Source organism: Poecilia formosa, unplaced genomic scaffold, assembly GCF_000485575.1.
Source record: "Poecilia formosa unplaced genomic scaffold, Poecilia_formosa-5.1.2 Scaffold93, whole genome shotgun sequence".
Taxonomy (NCBI): Eukaryota; Metazoa; Chordata; class Actinopteri; order Cyprinodontiformes; family Poeciliidae; genus Poecilia; species Poecilia formosa.
Window position 1 is genome coordinate 314,081 of NW_006800032.1, and position 18,847 is coordinate 332,927.

Genomic DNA, 18,847 nt, shown 5'->3' on the forward strand with positions numbered 1-18,847 from the left:
ATTTTAAGGTATAAAAACATTTTAACGTCCACACAGTTTAAAACCTGCCAGAGAAATTGGTGGACTAAATTCAGTTTTCACCTCCAACACAGAGTGTAAAGTAAAAGCGCCAAAGTAGTCTGCTTTCAGTCAATTATCTGACTGAAAGAAAACTACCACACTTCTTCAAAACCTATAAATTTTCCGTGTCAAAATATTGAGACAGTTTTGGTACATGAACTAAAGGAAATCTGGAAATACTAGAGATTCCCTCTAAAATGCTCATGATTACCATTTCAAGGGTTCAATCACCAAATTTATCTGTTTGTAATAATACACACAGTGGAAACTGCCTGAGGGCTGCCATAGAGGCTAGCATTTTTATTTGAGCTCTTGCAGGTACAGCCAAACTCCTGAATTCGCTGGCATGTAACACAGCATGTAGGCATTTCACTTTCCCACAATGCATTTTCTTTTATTACTTTAGATTTGCAGTAGAAAAAATCTAGATGCAGGCAAATTTATGTTGTCATAAAGTATTTATTCACAATTTTTGCGTAAATCCAGTGAAGTTTTACTTGTACTACTAGAACCTTCAGTACCGTTTCCATCCTACAAATAGGAAAATAAAAGGCTAATCAACTGATTGGTGCACAAGCAATTAAAAAAAAAAAAAAAACCTACAACAACCTAAAGTGTGGATAGTCTCTCTTGAAATGTTAAAAACAGACACCGACGCTGCACAACAAACACCTCCTCGTGTTTGGACAGAAAACAACTGACGGCTTATTTTTACTCGAGACAAGTTGAGCATCCCACTTGCTAACCAGAACTCCTCGCCCACCACCCGCATGAGTCACTGGTGTGAGGAGACGGCACATCAGTCATGCTTCAAAAACGCTCCAAATGACGAGTGCTGCCGATCGGTGTCACCGCAGCCAGCGGGTCCGAGGCGTGATTAGTCACCGCGTTTGTCGCAACGCAAAGTTATGACTGAGCAAAGTCCCACGTAACGGCCAGCCTCCGTTACATCTGCCTGGGGAAGAGAGGCTCCGGCCACATGGCGCGTGCCAGAGTCGAAGGAAGCACAAGCTGAAATGAACGGCGTCGATCGGTGGGAAAGCGGGTGTAGAAGGCGCTGGGCTGGAACATTAAATGACGGCGGTAATCTCTCCTGTGGAAACCTCGTGTTGTGACCGCAGCGAGCCGCACGAGTAACAAACGTGACCCTGTAACGGAGCGGGGCTCGGAAAAGAGGAAAGCCCGTGATGTGAGCCCACACAGCTAAAAACAAACATGGCGACTAATCACACTGCGGCAGAGGGGAGTCTTTAGGGAAGCGTTTTAGATAAATGGGTTTTCTTGGTGATCAAGAGGAAAACAAAGGATCACAGCTGTAGAGATTGAATAGCATGAAAATCAGAAAACATGTGCTTCTGGTTCTTTGATAGAGTAGACATTATTAAATCGAAAACAATTTGAAAATTGAGAAATTATGACATGACATAGGTTGATGCCTTTCTAGACCAAAACGTTTTCAATATCTGGCCAGTCAGCATGTTAATCTCTAATAATTATTCTTAATACGGCTACAATGACAGGTTAACCTTTAATCTGTCATTTTGATTATGATCCACTTTAGCAACAATACTAAAACACTACACTAAAGCTGATCTGTGAGTCACGCCAATATAATCTTGTCAATTAGCTGGGTTACCTGCTCATGTAGCCTACAAAACAGCAATGATCCTTGTAGACAAATTCCACCTTTAAAAACAGTGTCACCTTTATCTTACCGTCACTGGTGGGTAATAAAACCAAAAGGTTTAGGCTGCAGCAGAGCAGAAACAGAATTTCTCTTTCGTCTAAGTGAGAGAAAAAGTCTAGTATCCTTCTGTAGCAACATGTGGGGGAGGGTCAGAGCCACCTATGAGTCCATCTCACCAATAAACTAAAACAAGAATGTTTAACAAACTTTGTAAACTTTAATGAGAACCAGCTCATACCCGGTGAAAGCTTGATTTACGCTAATCGCATCCGTTCGGTGCTATATAGTCAAACGACCTCATCTCCACAACGCACACCTCTGACATTTTAAAACACGGACGGTTCTGTACATAAAAACATGTCCGATAAGCAAGAGTTCACAGAGACATCCACCTTAATGATCCCACCCATAAAGACAATAATACCTCCACCACAGTCACAGATGCACCATATTCCTACTAACATTTGCCCCTTACACTGCCCCCTAGAGTCTAGGAGAATATGGGCTGCTGTAGCAACAAGTTAGCCTGATAAAAAAAAACAGCTCCTTGTTCTACGCTATTTGCTTTAAAAGAGAAAACCGAGAAAATGGAAGGCCTTTTCTTTTTGTTCCTGCACTATGACATGTTTTTTAATGAACTGCATCGCTTCCAAACTGCTGAATTTATCTTTCTTGTTAGAAGGAGGGTAGGAAGAGTATTGTTCTCAGTTTAGCCTGTAGCAAAACTGAGCGGTTTGATGCAACCCAAACAACTCGGCACAGAAAAAAACAACAAGCGGCGCAAAAAAGCATCAAATATGCATTAAGGCTCGACACAATGACACGAGAATGTCTCCGGGCTTTACTGCAAATGATCTGCTGAATTATTAGCACTGCGTTGTCTTTTCTGAAAACAACCCACATCTCTCTCTCTCCCCTCCAACAAGAGACCCTCCTCAGCCTGTGTAATAAGAGCCGATGACTCACTGTGGATAGCTTTTCAAACCTGCTGTCTGGAGGGTTTTCAGAGTTCAGATTGGACACGGCTGAACTCACAGGGGACGTTGGACTGCGGCATGCCAGCAGAAGTGGGAGAAGCGGCTTCTGCTGTTTTCTACGCTCCACCAGTCTGACATGAGAATGTTCCCCATTTCTGCTCCTGCCTGGTTGTGTAATTTATTGATGGCAGCCAGCTTGGCTCCAGACAGAGATGGGATGGGTCAAAGGACGAGACAGATGAGGGTTTAAAAAAAAAGAAAAAAGTGGGCAGGAGGGAGGTTAGGGAGAGGGGAAGGGCTGGAGGTGTCGGGACGGGGTTCCCCGGCTTCCCTCTGCCAAGGATTCCCTCCCAGTCATCAGGGCTGCGTCGACCCGAGGCTTGCCAAGGCGCATTCCTGAATACTGACTTCACCTCTCTCCCTCGCGCTCTCCATGTCCCCGCTGCGCCGCCTCCTCCTCCTCCTCCCTCGCAGCCCAGACAATGAATAAAAAGAGGCTGTTTACGCGCAGCAGAAAAATCGAGCAGCGCCAAGCAGAGGGGAGACACTTCCTGGAGACAGTTGCCAACAACAGCAACAGGGAGACCGTTTCATCGTCCAGAGAGTACGGGGGAAAGGAAAAAAAAAAAAGACAGGAAACTGTCCATCACAACAAGCATGTGGCGAACATTAAGCTGGATAAAGAGTTTAACGCTCAAGAGCCTTTCGATGGTCACAAAGTAGTTTTCAAAATTCAAATTAATATTATTAATTCTTTTAGGCCAGAAATGCATCAATAAGCCAAAAATGGGAATCAGGCCTTTTTTTAATGATCAGATTAAAATCAAAATAGGCCTTCCTTTGGCCCGATCAATGGTTAATCCATTTTTTTCTTGATCAGATATGACCAATGATTGGATAATATTTCCTTGATCTTATCTCATCAATAATTAGCCATTTTTCCTTTGATCAGATCAATGAAGTCTGATTGGTGAATTGGCTTATGTTCTCTTTTTGGCTGTAATCTGTGCAAGTTCAACTGAAAAATAAAAGAAAGTAAAAATCTGAAAATTGTTCGTCCTACTCATTAAGGGCAGAAAATTCATCATTTTTGTAATTTATTCACTGCATCAACATGCAGCGTTGTGTCCGGTGCACGCTATGCACTTTCCCCTCTAGTGTAAAAAGATTACTAGCAGCATTTGCTTTCATGCATGAAAGAGGATAAACTTTAACACCACCTCCACACCAGTCCCTGCACCACACTGTTATTCAATTGTTTTGAAAATGACGACAGTAAAAAAAAATGGAATCGGCACGACCGAGACCACGGAGTCGTTTCTAACAAGCCAGAATTCAGGCTGCGTGTGAAAACTGCAAACACAAGAAATGTTTCGCCAGTTACCACGGCGATCTGGCTCAGAGCCCGTCACGACTAATGCATCAGTATCTATCAAAATGTCCTAAAAAAAAAAAAAGACTCCCGTGCAATAATGGGGGCTTTGATACAGCACACCACTGTAGACAACCTGCTCCTCTTTCTAATGCAGATGAATCTGTTTCTGCCTCCTCGATCTGCTGGTGATGCACCTTTGGCAGCAGCACGGAGACGGCCGACACGCACGCACGCGCACACACACACAAGCCAACAGTCCAGTAAATGGGGAAGCACAGGAAGGAACAGTAAGATGAGGACTTCAAGATCCCGAGCAATCCACTAACCATAAGAGCGTAAAACAGGCCTATAAATACCATGATGGTAACCCCTAATGATAGCTTCCTATATCCACTTAATCTCTTAACGTATTCTCCCACTGGAAACGGTCTGAACGCATTAACCGTATCAAATGGGGATGATAAATGTGCCTCATTATCAGCCCTAACGTTATTACGGAGCGCACAGAAAGCAGCACAGACAACAGAGACATCAGTCGTCTCGTCAAGTCGCTGTTTTTCTTGGCTTACATGGCTGCAGAACAGCAACCCAGGAACAGCAGGACTTGGACAGATTTAGCAACAACCTTGAGTTTTGGATTTTGTTTAATTCTCAAGCAAAGAAATGTTGATCAGTTCAGAATTCTGTCAAAGTCGAAGGATTTTAAAATGGAAAATGAAAAAAAAGGGAAAATTTTGATAAAAATTCCAGTGTTTTTATGGCCTCAAACCAACAAGTGTATGATTTTATGGTTTAAAAGGGACGTAATGACTTCCAAATACAACAAAGCTGTCAGACACCTGGAAGAAAATACCCTGAAATATTAGGACAACCTTGTTTTAGAAGTCTGCAGACTAGTTTTTAAGACTCTTCAGTCGTTAAACTGGTTAAATTGATGGAAATTTGTCAAAGTTGGTGTAGAAAAGTCATGCACAGACATCCAGACGAGTTCAAGAGGACTGAATGGTGCTTTGACTGAGCACAGCTCAACTACGGACACAGTGATAGGAAGTTATAAATAGATTTAAGGAAGTGCTGGGAAAAATGTTCACAGATAAGTTACTGTCCCTCGGGTTCTGTGGGACACGAGATGAAAACAGTTTCCCTGGGATCGTACTACATATGTCTGATGAAAAGAAAAGGAAGACAAAAACAAGACCTGTGGGCTCTCTGATGCAGATCAGTTCCCTGGTTCACCAGTTTGGATAAAAAAATAATATTGGGATCATTCCTATTTTTTATAAAAACAATATCGTATACTGAAACCATAGCATTAGTGTCGTTTTTTCCCCCTCTCTTTAAGCAGTAATATAAATATCAATTGAATATTATCAGTGTACTAAAAGGATCATTGCACTCTTTTCCACATTAACTGTGGTTCAGATCCCTGATTTGCCTGTAGGAGGCAACAAACACATATCCTCCTAGGATGCATTCACACCAGCCCTGGTTAGTTCGCTTTAGTCGAACTCCAGTCCATTTCCCAATGGACTGGAGTTCGTTTGGGCGAGACGTTGAAGAGTAGTTGAACTCCGATACGGGAAAAAAAGCAAATTATGGTCTGCCTAAAAGCCCAGGTCTCGAGTCGGTTGAAGTGATCTTTAGGGCAGTTCGAATATGAATGCCAAGTGGACTGGAAAACGCTCCAAAAGCAGGAAGTGAACTATAGCACAGAGCATTCTGGGCAAATACAAATTCCTTCAATGGTTCTTGGTGCAGCGCCACCACAGGAGAGGAGGGGAACGTGTTTTCAAAGAATTTGGGTTGTTTGACACAGAGCAGTGTAAAACCAGCTGGAGATGAAACAAATGTTGACATTTTGGTAACAACTGAGCCGAGCCTACCCGACTCTCACCTTTAAGAAAAATCCCGTGGACAATGGCGCCGTTTACGACCATTAAAGGTACCAGACGTCAAAGTTGAAGCAACCAGTACCTGTGGTGGATCTGCTGCCGATTCTTATTGTTATTAAAGTTTTAGAATAAATCTGATACAGGAAACAAATAACAATTAAGAATGGTTAAAATTCAGGAGATTGAAAGTGTGCAGCTATGCGTGCTGACCTGAATCTATCTGAAAGAAGCTACAGAAAAGCTGAAACCTGAAACCCAAACATGCACCTCAATGCCACCAACAACAAAAACTGACAAAGTGGCAGGTGTGCCAGCAGACATGTGAAAGATGAGTCCTGATGGTTACATGATACACAACTGTGCCACACTTTGTGTTTCCTTGTATGGGGGACACTACGTTATTAAATATTAACTTCTCTAGCCATTTCACTTCGGGTATTTGTATTTATTTCTTCAGTTAGAGTTTGGACAAACCACTTCTAACCAGCAATGTGTGTAAAACACACATGCATAGTCATTTGCTAAAATAGTATTGATTGATTTTGCTTGATTATTAAATAATTATCTTATTTAATTAATATCCCTCTTACCGTTTAATGCAAAAATGCAGAACTGCTGAACATAAAGCTGTCTTTAATCATAGGATTTTATAGTAATTCACTTGTGACGCATTTAAGATTTTTTTTAAATTGTACAGTGTGTGTCAAGCACACAAGAAATGACTTTTTAGAAACTTTCATAGATATTCAGATTAATTGTGCAACACTTGGACCACAGACTGACCAACATTTGACTTTAAAAGAGAAGAAGAAATCTTGAGTGATTTCAAGGCAGAATGACTGATAAACTGTGCATTAAAGTTTTGGACACTGCTGGTTTTAGTCATCTGCATAAACAGTTTCAAAAATCCGGGCGTCTGCAGAGCGACCTGGACGAGACTTGTGGACAGCAACGAGGACGTGAAAATATCTATGTGCTTCTTGGTGCCAAACGGACTTTCGTGTTGATTTAGTTTGTTTGACATTTTGATAAAACCAGCATTTTTAAAAAAAAAGCTGGACATCTAAAGATCCTGAAAGGATTCACACACTCTAAAATAATATTATAATTTCATTGAGGCTGATTCCAAGAACATGCACAGTTGCTGGAGAAAACAATTTGGTTCATTTCAGCTATAGATTAGCTGATCTATTGGATATTCTGGTACAGATACAAATATTTTTGGGAGATTTCAGCTTAGATTTGAGATTTTATATAGCCAATTAGGACAGCAGATGACATGCTGCAGCTGTTCATTGGCCGGACCGTTTCTGGCACCAACAATCTGTGGTCGGGGACAGAAACTGTATCTTCCCCCTCAATCTGTATTTGCACAGAAACTTGCATGCTGGACTTATCCAGCAGAATCACTCGCACGGTCCACTTGTGACTGCATTCTGCCTTTGTTTGCCTTTACAAACGGTGCATTTTAATGACTTGATAATCTGCTGCAGATGAGTCAAACTGCAACCGTTTACTCAAGTTGTGACTGTTGTAGATTTATAGATAAGTACATCTAATCTTTGCATCCATGCAATGTTCCACACACGTGAAAGTCTCTTTAAAATGAGCCCAAAATGTCACATTTTACCGCCACCAGCAAGTCAAGGAGGAAAAGGAAAACATGTTGTTAACAGAACAGGACATGCATGAGGTGATTAGCACAGAGCTGATAGCTCGTTGGGACTCGAAGCTTCCTCTTCGAGGTCGCAGCTGTGCAAAGAGTCATTTCATTATTATTTTATTATTGGCAGATATCCATCCAGTAGCCAACTAATACAGCTGAAAACTGCAGAGAAAAAAAAGAAAAAAAAATCTGCAATCCCCAAAACACCGGCCCCCAAAAATATCTGTGTTAACGCCGTGCTATTAATATGGTTTATTCTGGGTTTTTAAACCAGAGCGACATTTCTGTCCAATCAAAAGGACCGATCGACAGCCCTGAAGCAAGAGCAGCTGGAGAGAAAACTTTGTTACTCTGGAATCGTGGTTTGAAGAATCACAAATCGCAGAGGCGGTGTGCAACAAAAGATGTGGGCCAATATGGTTAAAACTGTTAGTTTCCATGCTGTGCTTCACCAAATTCAGTATTGTGGTGCTGCATAACTGGGGAAGTGGACAAAGACGGTTTGACACACAAAAAAAAATCTGCAAGATGTGACATTTATTTTATTTATTTTTTTATCCACCCCACTTACAGCTACTGTATGTTTTGAACCTCTTATAGCTGTTATAAAGTTTTGCACTCCTACAAAGTAAATTATGTGCATGTTGCCATGGTTTCTCTGTTATATTTAGGTCTGAACCCATGAATCCAATTTGATTCAAGTCATTTTAAAGATTGGTGTGGTACTGGAAGCAGAACCCACAACCCAATCTCAAGCTTTTGTGGACTTTCCCAGGTTTTCTTTGCAGACGTCTCTGTATGAAGCTCCCTCTACCTGCTGAGGTAAAGCCTCCCCACAACATCCTGTTATCACAATGACCTATTATGTGGACATTGTGGTTTTCCACCATACACAGCATGATGCTACATGTAGCCCAGTAAGATTAATTTGGGTCAGATTACTGCTCTACATGTGACTTGTGGAAAAATGCAAACTACATTTTTTTGCAGCTTTCTGTCAAAAAAATGCCACAACTCTTGCTACTCTTTTGTCAAGGTCAGGTCAGATTCTTCCACCTTAGTCGTGGATGGCGGCAGCTCCTCCAGAGTTACCATGGGCAACTTGTCCGCTTGCATAATTAGGTGAGCGGCCATGTTTTGGTAGGTGCATTGTGCGTTTTTTTACATTTTTTGGATGACATCCAAGGCTGGGTCTGGATGTCATGGAATAACCTGACCCTTTTTGTCCCCTGCTCTTTCTGCCAGGTCACTCAGTCTTCATGACGCTGCTTGAGTTGTAAAAAGTGCCATTAAAGTAACATATATTCACTTTAAATAGGCTATCACATGCTGTAGACAATCTTTAAAGCAAATATTTTTAATTTCTTACCTTCAGTTGCTGAATTTTCTGCAGATATATAAATATATTTTTTCCAATTTTCTGTTTGGTTGTTGTGCTACAATGATTGTGTTTAGTATTTATTTTCACTAATCGTCGAGTGGCGTTAGTCCGATTTCATTCTAATGCTGTACAAAATGTGACTAAATAATTAAAATAAAGAGCTGCCGTATTAAATCATGCACCCAACTGCTAAACACGACATATTGAATACATTTAATTACAGTTTTAGATGTATTGATGATTTTTGATTCTTTCATGCAACAGGAGAAAAAACAAAACGCAGTTGAAAACACTAAAAGGACCATTTCCAGCGACCATCAGTTTTGGGAGTTTGCAAATATTATCAACTGGAGCTTAGTTTTACCCAAATAAATCCTAATTCTTTTCCCCCCCCCGCCCCAAAGTAACGAGAAACATTGCAGGCGATCACTTTTGAAAGTGATCACCTGCATCTATAAAAATCCATGCATCATTATCTTTAATTCTTTATAATTATCCAAAATAAACTGTGGTTGCAATATGACAAAAATAAAAACATCAAGTGATGCGAATAGTTCTGCATGCATTTCTAAACAAACTGAACTAAAAAAAATAAATAAATAAATGCAATGACTGAGAATAAATGAGACACAAGCAGGTTTCATCTGTGGGACCATCTGTGCTGCAGAGCTCCAGCAATGTCCAATTAAGAGAAAAAAAAATAAATAAATAAAACCAGAACATCACACGTCAGTTCACACGGTTTCCATCTGCATGCTGAGCTCGCCCGACGCTTTATTTTGGAAACATTCATATATACCATCTGGCTCCAAATATACCCAAAACATTTTCTCCCAGAGCTCATCGATCTGCACAAAAACCTAAAAACACCCAGCTTGAATAAAACACCTCGTCTTTCTACTTTTTCTCTGCAGAAGACCGAACTCTGACTCAACATCATCATCATCATCATCAACAACAGCATAAGGCTGTGACAGATGCAGAGGTGGGAGGGAAGAAGTGACAAGCTAGAACAGGATCGCAGCTCCTTCTGAAGCCAGATACACACAAGAGCCCACTAGAAGAGGGAAGTGACTCAACCCCCTGCAAAGAGCTTCAAGTTTAGTTTTCTCTAACCATAACTGTCCCTCCTCAGCCCACAAAGTGCCAACGCTGTTAGCGCTGGTTCACCAACTCCACTGGACACCTTTTCTTTTTCTTTTAGCAGCTGACAGCGTCACGGTCAGAAGCAACGTGCAAGTCGCTCTGGTGTGAAGGAGGAGGAGGAGCAGGAAGCGGCACAACGTATCTCGTAGTTCAAACTTGAGAGCGATAAAGTCAGACCGCACTGATGTTGAGTTGCAGAACAGGAAGAGAAACGACATCACGACAGAGATCCCGCCAGACTACTAGAGGAAGTTGTAGTTATTATTTGTGGCAGAAGCCAAAGCGTGCAGAGTGCTGTAACGTCTCAGAAGTGAAGCAGGGAGACTTCAACCTAAAGTCCATGATGAGAAAACGGGCCAAAAAGCATGATGGGAACATTTCTCAGAAGACTTTAAATTGATGCAAGCAGAGACTTGGTGGAGGTGCAGCGCAGCCTTCTAGTGGATGAAAAAGTTTGAAATGTTTGTCTTCATGATGTTTTCAATGCGGCTGAAAGTTAGGCAACGACCTAAGTTTCAGCTGCACAGATTGGTAACCGGAGGAAAACGCTGCAGTTTCATTATATTTACAGTGAGAAAAAACTGAACTAAAATGCATAACATCATCAAGCTGATTTTAGAGAGAAGCAAAAAAATCATATTGCATGTTACTGCTAAAATTGGAAATACACAACTAAATCAGTAGGATTATTTTTTTACACTTGATTGGTGGTTCGCTAATAGGAAGGTCAAAAATTCCTTCTTTTTCCTAATCAGTAAACACACCATAGGTGTTACCGATTCAGAACAACTTCTGGTGAGACCTGGCTACCAAACATCAACCTGGTCAATGTGACTAAAGGTGAAAATTAGCCACTGGGTTATATTTATTTACATGTAAATGTTTACTAGTACGTCTTGACCCCTTTAAACACACACACACACACACACACACACACACTAAAGAAACTAAACAGCTGTAAGTTTCCTTGTCAGCAAAGGAGAAGTACAGACACCAAACAGCTAGCTCAAGTTAGCTAGTTTCAGGGATTTCAAAAGACGTCATAGGAAGTAAGAGCTCTTCACAAAGTAGCTGTAAGGTCTAAAATATGTCTAAGCATTTCTGCAGTTCATGAGAAAAGATGACAGAGGAAGATGTGCAGATAAGGCTTAATGAGGTACAGCAAAGCTAATCCTTTTGACCCTTAATGGATTTGGAAATATATGAAGTTCCAGTTTTCTTATCTAATGTCTCGATACTAGTAATTTATTGTTTTTTAGTTTACTAAACCATTTAAAAATTCTACAACTGGGTTTATGTGAGTATTGACACACTACCGTTAGCTAGTCGGCTGTTAGCTTCAGTATTGGCATACTCAGGGGACGGCGCATTTAATTTCACTCCCCTTTGGTTTAAATTGTCAATGTGACGTTTTAGAACAAATTAAATATAAGATAAGTTGTTTGTCCACAGCACTTATTTCCTACTTGTTTTAATAAATTGGTATTAATCTCGAACAAAACCAGAGATTTTAAGTTGGCCACAATAATCTAATCATTACATCTCTGGCTAAAATTATATGACATATTGACAATTCCAATTATAACAATCACAACTACACCCAACTCTTGATTATAATACATACAGACCATTAAAAAGCTAAAATAAATACCTGCTAAACTTAGTCACTGTTTAAGTAAAACAGCTCTACTTTAATGAGAATAATAGGTGGCACTCCTGTTATTTACACACAATGATTTTTCACAGTTCCCGTAACTGGAAAACGTCAGAAAAAGTCACATTTGCATCTCATTAAAAGGACTTTAAACTATAGGAACGGCAGGAAGGAACATATTTGCGTCTTTGAAACCAGTTTCAAAAGCCTTGGTACCAGTAGATGAACCATGCCTCGTTAATGGGAGGAACTCTTTCAACTCTATGTGATCTTTGGAAACATTTCCAAACCGTGTGTGTCGCCAGCTAGCTGACCAGCAGTATGCAGCAACAGGTGGGGGAGGGTCAGCGCTGCATTGCTGTCAGCTCCTGTCACCCCAGCGCTTTTTCAGGCATCTCATGTGTCGACTTAAGACGTTAGAAACTGTTAGCTACCGCCCGGCAATCGCTCCATGCCTACTAGAAGAAAGAGCTTCTATCACGACACAACGTGCCTGACCCGACTGCGTTGTATAATCGGGCTTCCAGTGGGAGGGTCCCGTCGAATTTTTACAACCCTCTAAGATCTTCATAACTCCTCAGCCATGCACAGCAGCGCTGAGACGGAGGAAATTACGATATTAATAACGACAAACACTCCTCTCCGGTGCAATAACGTTCAGCCGTGTGAAGAACTGAAGCCGGGATGCAGGAATCTCTATTAGGGAATTCTCCACTCATCCGAGCGTCGCAATCATTTAAGGACGGCCGTCAGGAGACCCGCCGCCCCGTTCAGGACAAAAAAAGGCTGATTTCTCACGGGGCCCATATTCCTTTTTACTGAAGCTCTTCGAAAATGAACAGAGTGCACCCTTGAAATAAGGGCTGCGGGTACAGAGGAGACAATCACGCACCACAAAGCCTCCTTCCTGCAGAGGAACAGAGTGTGTGCATCAGTGTGTGTAAGTGGGAGACTACCTTCCCTCTCTACAACATCAGAAGCAGCCATTTCTCAATGAAGGTGCTAAAGCGTCCGGTAAAACGAGGCGCTCGCACACCCTGGCAGCAAAATTAGCTAAATGCCTCTTTGAATGAATGACACTGAGAGCAGGGAAGCTCCCGGCGAAGCATTAACGTGAAGCGTGAATGTGAATAAAAGGCCGGCTGATGTTGTGGCTAAGCTCACTTTCCAGTATCATAGGGAAAAAAAATAATCCAATTGTGTGTTTGAAGACGGGTGGGTTGTGAGACCCTCACTGTCACAACAAAGGAGAGAATGAAGCCACAGAGCAACGGCATCTACACATCTTTCAACATCACATGGAGGGAGAGGAAATAAAAAGGCTCCAAAACGTGAAAAAGATGTTGCGATTTGTCTTCTTGGAGTGGAAAATCTGACAGAAAGGAAGCCTCATTTCAGCCTTTGCTTTACCTTCAGAGGTAACGAGGCAATATGTGACGACGAGAGCTACGATAGAGCTCCGATTAACGAGACGGCTCACGGCTTCCAGACTGCGGCCGAGGAGGAAAATCCCTCATCCATCCCCGAACACAGAGAGGCAGCGAGGAAACCCTCAGCTACTCTTCTCCTCTGCTGCTCGTCTCAGTGCGGTTTGTGCGTTTTTAACGTCATCAGCTGCAAAACAGCTAAAAATTCATCGTTCCTGCGGTTTTAAATCCTTTGACGGAGTTTTGAAAGGAAGTGTTGGAGTGAGCAAAGTTTTCTCTTTCAGCATGGAGCCCCAACATGCTGTGCACTGCTGGTCAGTTGGCTAAAAGAAGGCTGTTGCACTTCACCTCTCATACATTGTGAAATTGGACAGTGTATGGCCAATCAGAATGTAAAACGCATTTCTATTCACTGCACCAAAACTAAAAGGTTCACCATTTTCACTTCATACTTCAACGCACTTTTTGTTGTGCTTCATGAAATAAAAACATAACAGCTGCAATCCCTTTATTTGCTCTTAGTTTCAAAACTACCTACTTGGTAAGACATCATCATTAAAGGGTTATGTACTTGTTTTATGTGGTGTAAAATTCTGAATTGCAAAGTTTTTAATCGGCAGATGACAGAATAGGTATTGGAAATGACAAAAGAAAATTATGATTGATGCATCTCTAATATCCAGTCGTGTTGTGGAAACTAAACATCCCTCTAATATCATACATACGAGTTCTAATGACAGATCCCAGACCTCGCTAAATAAGAATACTCACTTTCAAAGAGTGCACCAAACACAAAGCAGATTTATTTAAAAAAAAAAAGTGCAGAGTCAGCTAAAGATAAAAAAGTGATTGTTTTAAAGGAATACAGTGTGCTATCCCCCCACGCCCCCCAATTTGAATAAATTATATCTTTCAGGATTAGCAGGAACAGGAACTAATTGTGCTCGTTTCCTGGTAAAAAAAAAAGAAAAAAAAAAGAAGAAGTTTGCCACAGGTCAGCAGTGGACCTCCGGAGGACTTAAAATGTCACATGGCGAGTATGAAAAAAGCACCATGCACTTTTAGAGGTTCCAGTTATTTATTAATTAAAGACAGGAGAAGTCCACTCAGCTCTTGGCTGATTGACCACTAGCTTCAGCCATAAAAAAAAAAAAAAATATGTATACAAGTAAAAATATTTAGGGAGTTACGGTAGGGTATTACCTGCTCAAAGCTTTCAACAAAACCCCATTTTTACAAAAGTGCACTACTCATTTAGCGTTGACCGACTAGTTAACCTTAATCAAACCGTGCTAAACACAGAGTGCAAACCGATCCGTTATAAAAAGACAACAGTGCTGCTGCTGCTGCTGCTATGGCGACAGATGGACAACATGTTTGACTTCAACGCCGTACGACTTTGAGCCTTGCATGGCTTGGTTTGTCCAGCCCGTCACTTGCAGCACCGACACATTTTTGAGTAGATTCCATCACACTGTGAAACCGTGGCATTTCCACTTGATGGTTATTGCTGCAGGAGAATCTAATTATGCTGACAGCATATAGTCTTCAGGAGTTCCCAACCTACCAATCACTCCCTGCAAACTGCTGTGAACAGATGCTCACCTCGCTTCATCGACAAAGCCCTGCGGTTTACCAGCAGAGGGAAGGGAGACACTGAGCAGTCGAACAACCAGAAGTAAAACTAGGAAAAAAAAAACAAAAACAAATCCAAGCCACACTAATGCTGTTTTTAACTCATTTTGGCTCGCACATGAACCTGAAAGGGAGCAAGCGGGGTATTCCTTCCCCCTCCTTACAGTGTTTGCCTGCAACGTGCTCGCACAAGGCAGGAAGTTCACAGCTAAAAGCGAAAGAGATGTTATCTGTGGCAAGACGTTGCTTTTTTTTTTTTTTTTTTTTTTTTTCCATGAAGTCATCACAAGCCCCTGGGGTTAGAGAGGAGGCCGGCTCGCAACAAAAGGGCTAGTGTTCGGCCCCTGCACAATGTGCCACTCTGCTCCACGGCTTGGCCACACATGCAAATGACAGGCGGGGGGGGGACAGAAAGGTGTGTTGATGTCAGGTCGGAGTCCGAAAATGCATCAAGCACCAGCATGGTGTTCAGGATGATGAGGGGGCTGTGACTAAACAGAATCCATTTACCTACACAGCTACTTTATTATTAGCAGTAGTAGTATTTTTAAGGACCTGGAAGTAGACAGTGGGGCATTTATCACTCTCCTCCCTCTCCCCTCCAACCTTTGTGGTACAATGTGAACTGGAAACATGTGCACTTTCAACAGAGCAACTGTTGAAAGTGAAAACAGGTTGTTCAGGATTGCCTGTTTCATCATCTGATGCATTTCATTTAAGTCTTCCAGGCAGCCTGAGGGAGCCTGCGCTGCACTTCCTGATCCCCGCCTGCGTTCTCGGACGCAGCAGCTGAACCCACCGACAAGATCCGGGCTGGGGGCTGGGGTGTGGGGGGGCCTGGGTGGTGGAGGAGGTGAAAGCTTGAGATGATGCGTCCTCGCAGGGGAGCCCGCATGACCAGACACTGGCTGGAGGAGATCTCAACTTTAACCAGCGCGCTGCACGCTGGAGGATTTCAAAAACGGACCTGTGTGTTTCACTGAATGTCCAGCTTGTATAAGTGCTAGAGGAGGGAAATTGTGTTTTACTCATTTTTTTTTAAATGTTTTCTCTCTTTTTTTTTAACCATCACTATCTGCCTCAGCTTGAAAATATAACGTCGGCTGAGGGATTTCCTGGCGGAGGAATCGATACGAGCGGCAGAGCGGAGGAAAGAGCGGGTTAGTGTAGGTGTAAAAAAACCCAAAAAACTTACCGTTCGGTCCATATTTCTGCAGACTGGCGTGGACCTGCTCCAGGGTCAGCCCGGTGATTTCGTTCACGCCGAAGTTGTCTAAAACTTCGCTCGCAGACTTAGTGTGCGCATTTTCCATCTTGGTTGAACGAGGCTTCAGATATTCAGGTCCAAATGCATGTAGTTGGAAGTAGTAAGGTGCGCGAGGTTGGTAAACGCTAATTTTTTTTATTTATTTATTTTTTTTTATGTTTACACCGGGTGGACCCTCCCGGCCGGTCGATGTGGCTCAGTCACCTGTTCTTGTCCTCCTCCCCAAACCTGAACGGACAGCGAGAAGGTGGAAGGAAGAAGAAGAAGAAAAAAAATACACGTCCGGAATCCGCGGTTCGGTCGCTGTCGTCCCTCTGTAGCTGTGCCGCCGCTGTTACTTCATCTCCATCTGAAGGTGTGCTGTGGCTGCAGCGCCGCAGACCGCCTCTTCGCCGTTCAGCCCTCCCTCCTGCGCTCCGATTGGCTGCGTCTACCTGGGCGCAGGGTGCCGCTGCCTCCTGCAGCTGCTTCAATACAGACAGGCTAAAAAAAAGAGAGAGAGAGAGAAAAAAAAACAACAACCCGCACAGCCTGAACCAGATTAGTTCTTGCTGCGGGAGAAGCGCTCAGCTACATGGCTGTGAATTCAACAACCTCCAGTTGTCCTTCGAGCAGAGGCGAATCCCACGTTTTTGGGGGGCCGTTTTACCAAGATGAAGCTGCCCCCCATCAAAGCAAATAAGTCAGCAACAGTGAGGCTTTGCTTTGTGACCCGCTACTCTTAACGCTACTAATTTTACCGCGGAGTATAAAGTTAAAAAGTAGAAGAAATAAAATTACTGGAATAAAGTCATAAAACTACAAACATGAAGTCAGAATATTACATACAAGCAAGAATAATGTTAGGAAAATAAAGGGTACTGGAATAAAGTCGAAATATTAGGACTGCATTCTGGTTATACACAGTAAAGTCAGCTGGTGTTAAATTCAACAATACAGAGTGTCACATTAACATTTACAACTGTGCTAGTGTTAAAATATAAAAAAGTAACACCAGTGTAGTGTTGTTCACAAAACATAATGTGGGGTTAAAAAAGTAAATAATTGACCCACAAGGCGTCAATATCAATCAAATCCAGTGGAAAATATTCAAAACAATACACAGAAATGGAAAGTTTAACTTTTCTTAAACCCATTTCAGTATTATAGACCAACGTTAATTTAACAAAAAAACAAAAAAAAATGGGTGTCAATCTTTTAACACTTTCAAAAGTGTTACTTTAACACCTGCTGACTTGGACACATATAGACACTTTTGGGTGTTAATTCAACACTGGCATTTTTACTGTGTATTATGACTAATATTGTGATTTTACTTTTGTAATTTTATGACTTTCTTGTTCTAATTTTATTTTCTTAGCGTAGCATTAACACTCCGGTCATAATTATTCCCAATCCAGTAATAAGATTAAAGTGATATTCTTCACTTTTCTCATCAACAGTTTAAGGACAAGGCACCAAGGAGGAGGAGGACCAATTACAAATTGATCAAAGAGTAGACTTACCAGCTGATCACTGAGTTACACATTGCAATATCTTTGATTAAATGACAAGCAACACGGGAAAATGGATAACTTTTAATATTTTTTAGGTTTATATCAACTAATATGGATTAATATTTATTTTAAACTGTCAGTTATAATTTTTTACTTCTTTTTTTTTTACAGTCAACTGCTGTAGTATGAAATCAACATATAACCACTGTGTAGGCTCAAAAACGCTGCGTCAAATTTGAAGAAACATTTGGAACAAGGCACATAAAGACTGACAGAGTCCCACCAGGTGGTGCGAAGCAGAGAGAGAGCTCTGACCAAAACGCAGGAAGTCTTAAACAACTAGAGCTGGACTTTGGTGCAGAACCAGCAAGTGGGGGAGAACTTAGGTTATCAATACATAGATTAATTTTTAGTATTTCAAACAACATTATCTCGAGTTGCTCTTTCAAGAAATGTCCAAAAATCCCAAATCTTAAAATTAAAAATGCTGAGATTTATTTATTTATCTTTATTTTTTATATGTATATTGTTTTGCAGTTGGTAGCCATGTTGCCTTGCAGCTTAAGGTTCTGGATTCAAATCCCAGTCATCTCCCTGTGCATCCACAAGGACCCCTGCTGTCATCAGAGACTTGAAGTGGAAAAAAAACAGTGACACACTCCCTTACAGTGCAGAAAAATGATAAACATTACGAACAATATAACGTAAAGCGTTTAACTGTCTGGACTCCAGTTTCGTCCTTAGAGAGGAAATATTAACCAGAGTTATTATGAGGATATAAAAAGCCATATGTTGCTGATCACAGACTTCTGCGCTGTCATCACTATGTAATCCATGTGATTTTGTATTTACCATTCATCCATTTTATGGGTTACTAGTAAGTCAACACTAGTTTTGCTCATCTTTTACATTCTTCACTTTAGATTATTTATTCAGTACACAGTAATAAGTAAAAGACGAAGGCTGTTTGTCTCTGGAGCACAGCGATTGGACGCAGTTTCATTCGGAAGGACAAATAAAGACGATTTAATTGGTGCTTTATGACAAGCAGATACTGAAAACTGTCAGTTATCAAGTTCTAGTCGAAATGTACACGAGAGGAAACTCAAGATGGGTAAAGTGGCCGAAAATTGTACTTAAGTAAGGTTAGTTTCACTTTAAAATAATATTTTTGCTGTACAATC

General features: G+C 41.5%; 1 protein-coding gene across 2 annotated transcripts in view; it reads right to left on the reverse strand.

The window, feature by feature from the left end:
• atp2a3 (ATPase sarcoplasmic/endoplasmic reticulum Ca2+ transporting 3) overlaps positions 1 to 16,632 on the reverse strand; it is a 51,646-nt gene extending 35,014 nt beyond the window's left edge. The window contains exon 1 of one of the 2 annotated variants that reach the window (XM_007557939.2): positions 16,096 to 16,632. In XM_007557939.2, coding sequence (XP_007558001.1) covers positions 16,096 to 16,213 — 118 coding nt within the window. In that variant the 5' untranslated portion in view covers positions 16,214 to 16,632. The remainder of the gene's footprint in view (positions 1 to 16,095) is intronic. The other variant, XM_007557940.2, reaches the window with a different exon arrangement.
• Positions 16,633 to 18,847: the final 2,215 nt, after the last annotated feature.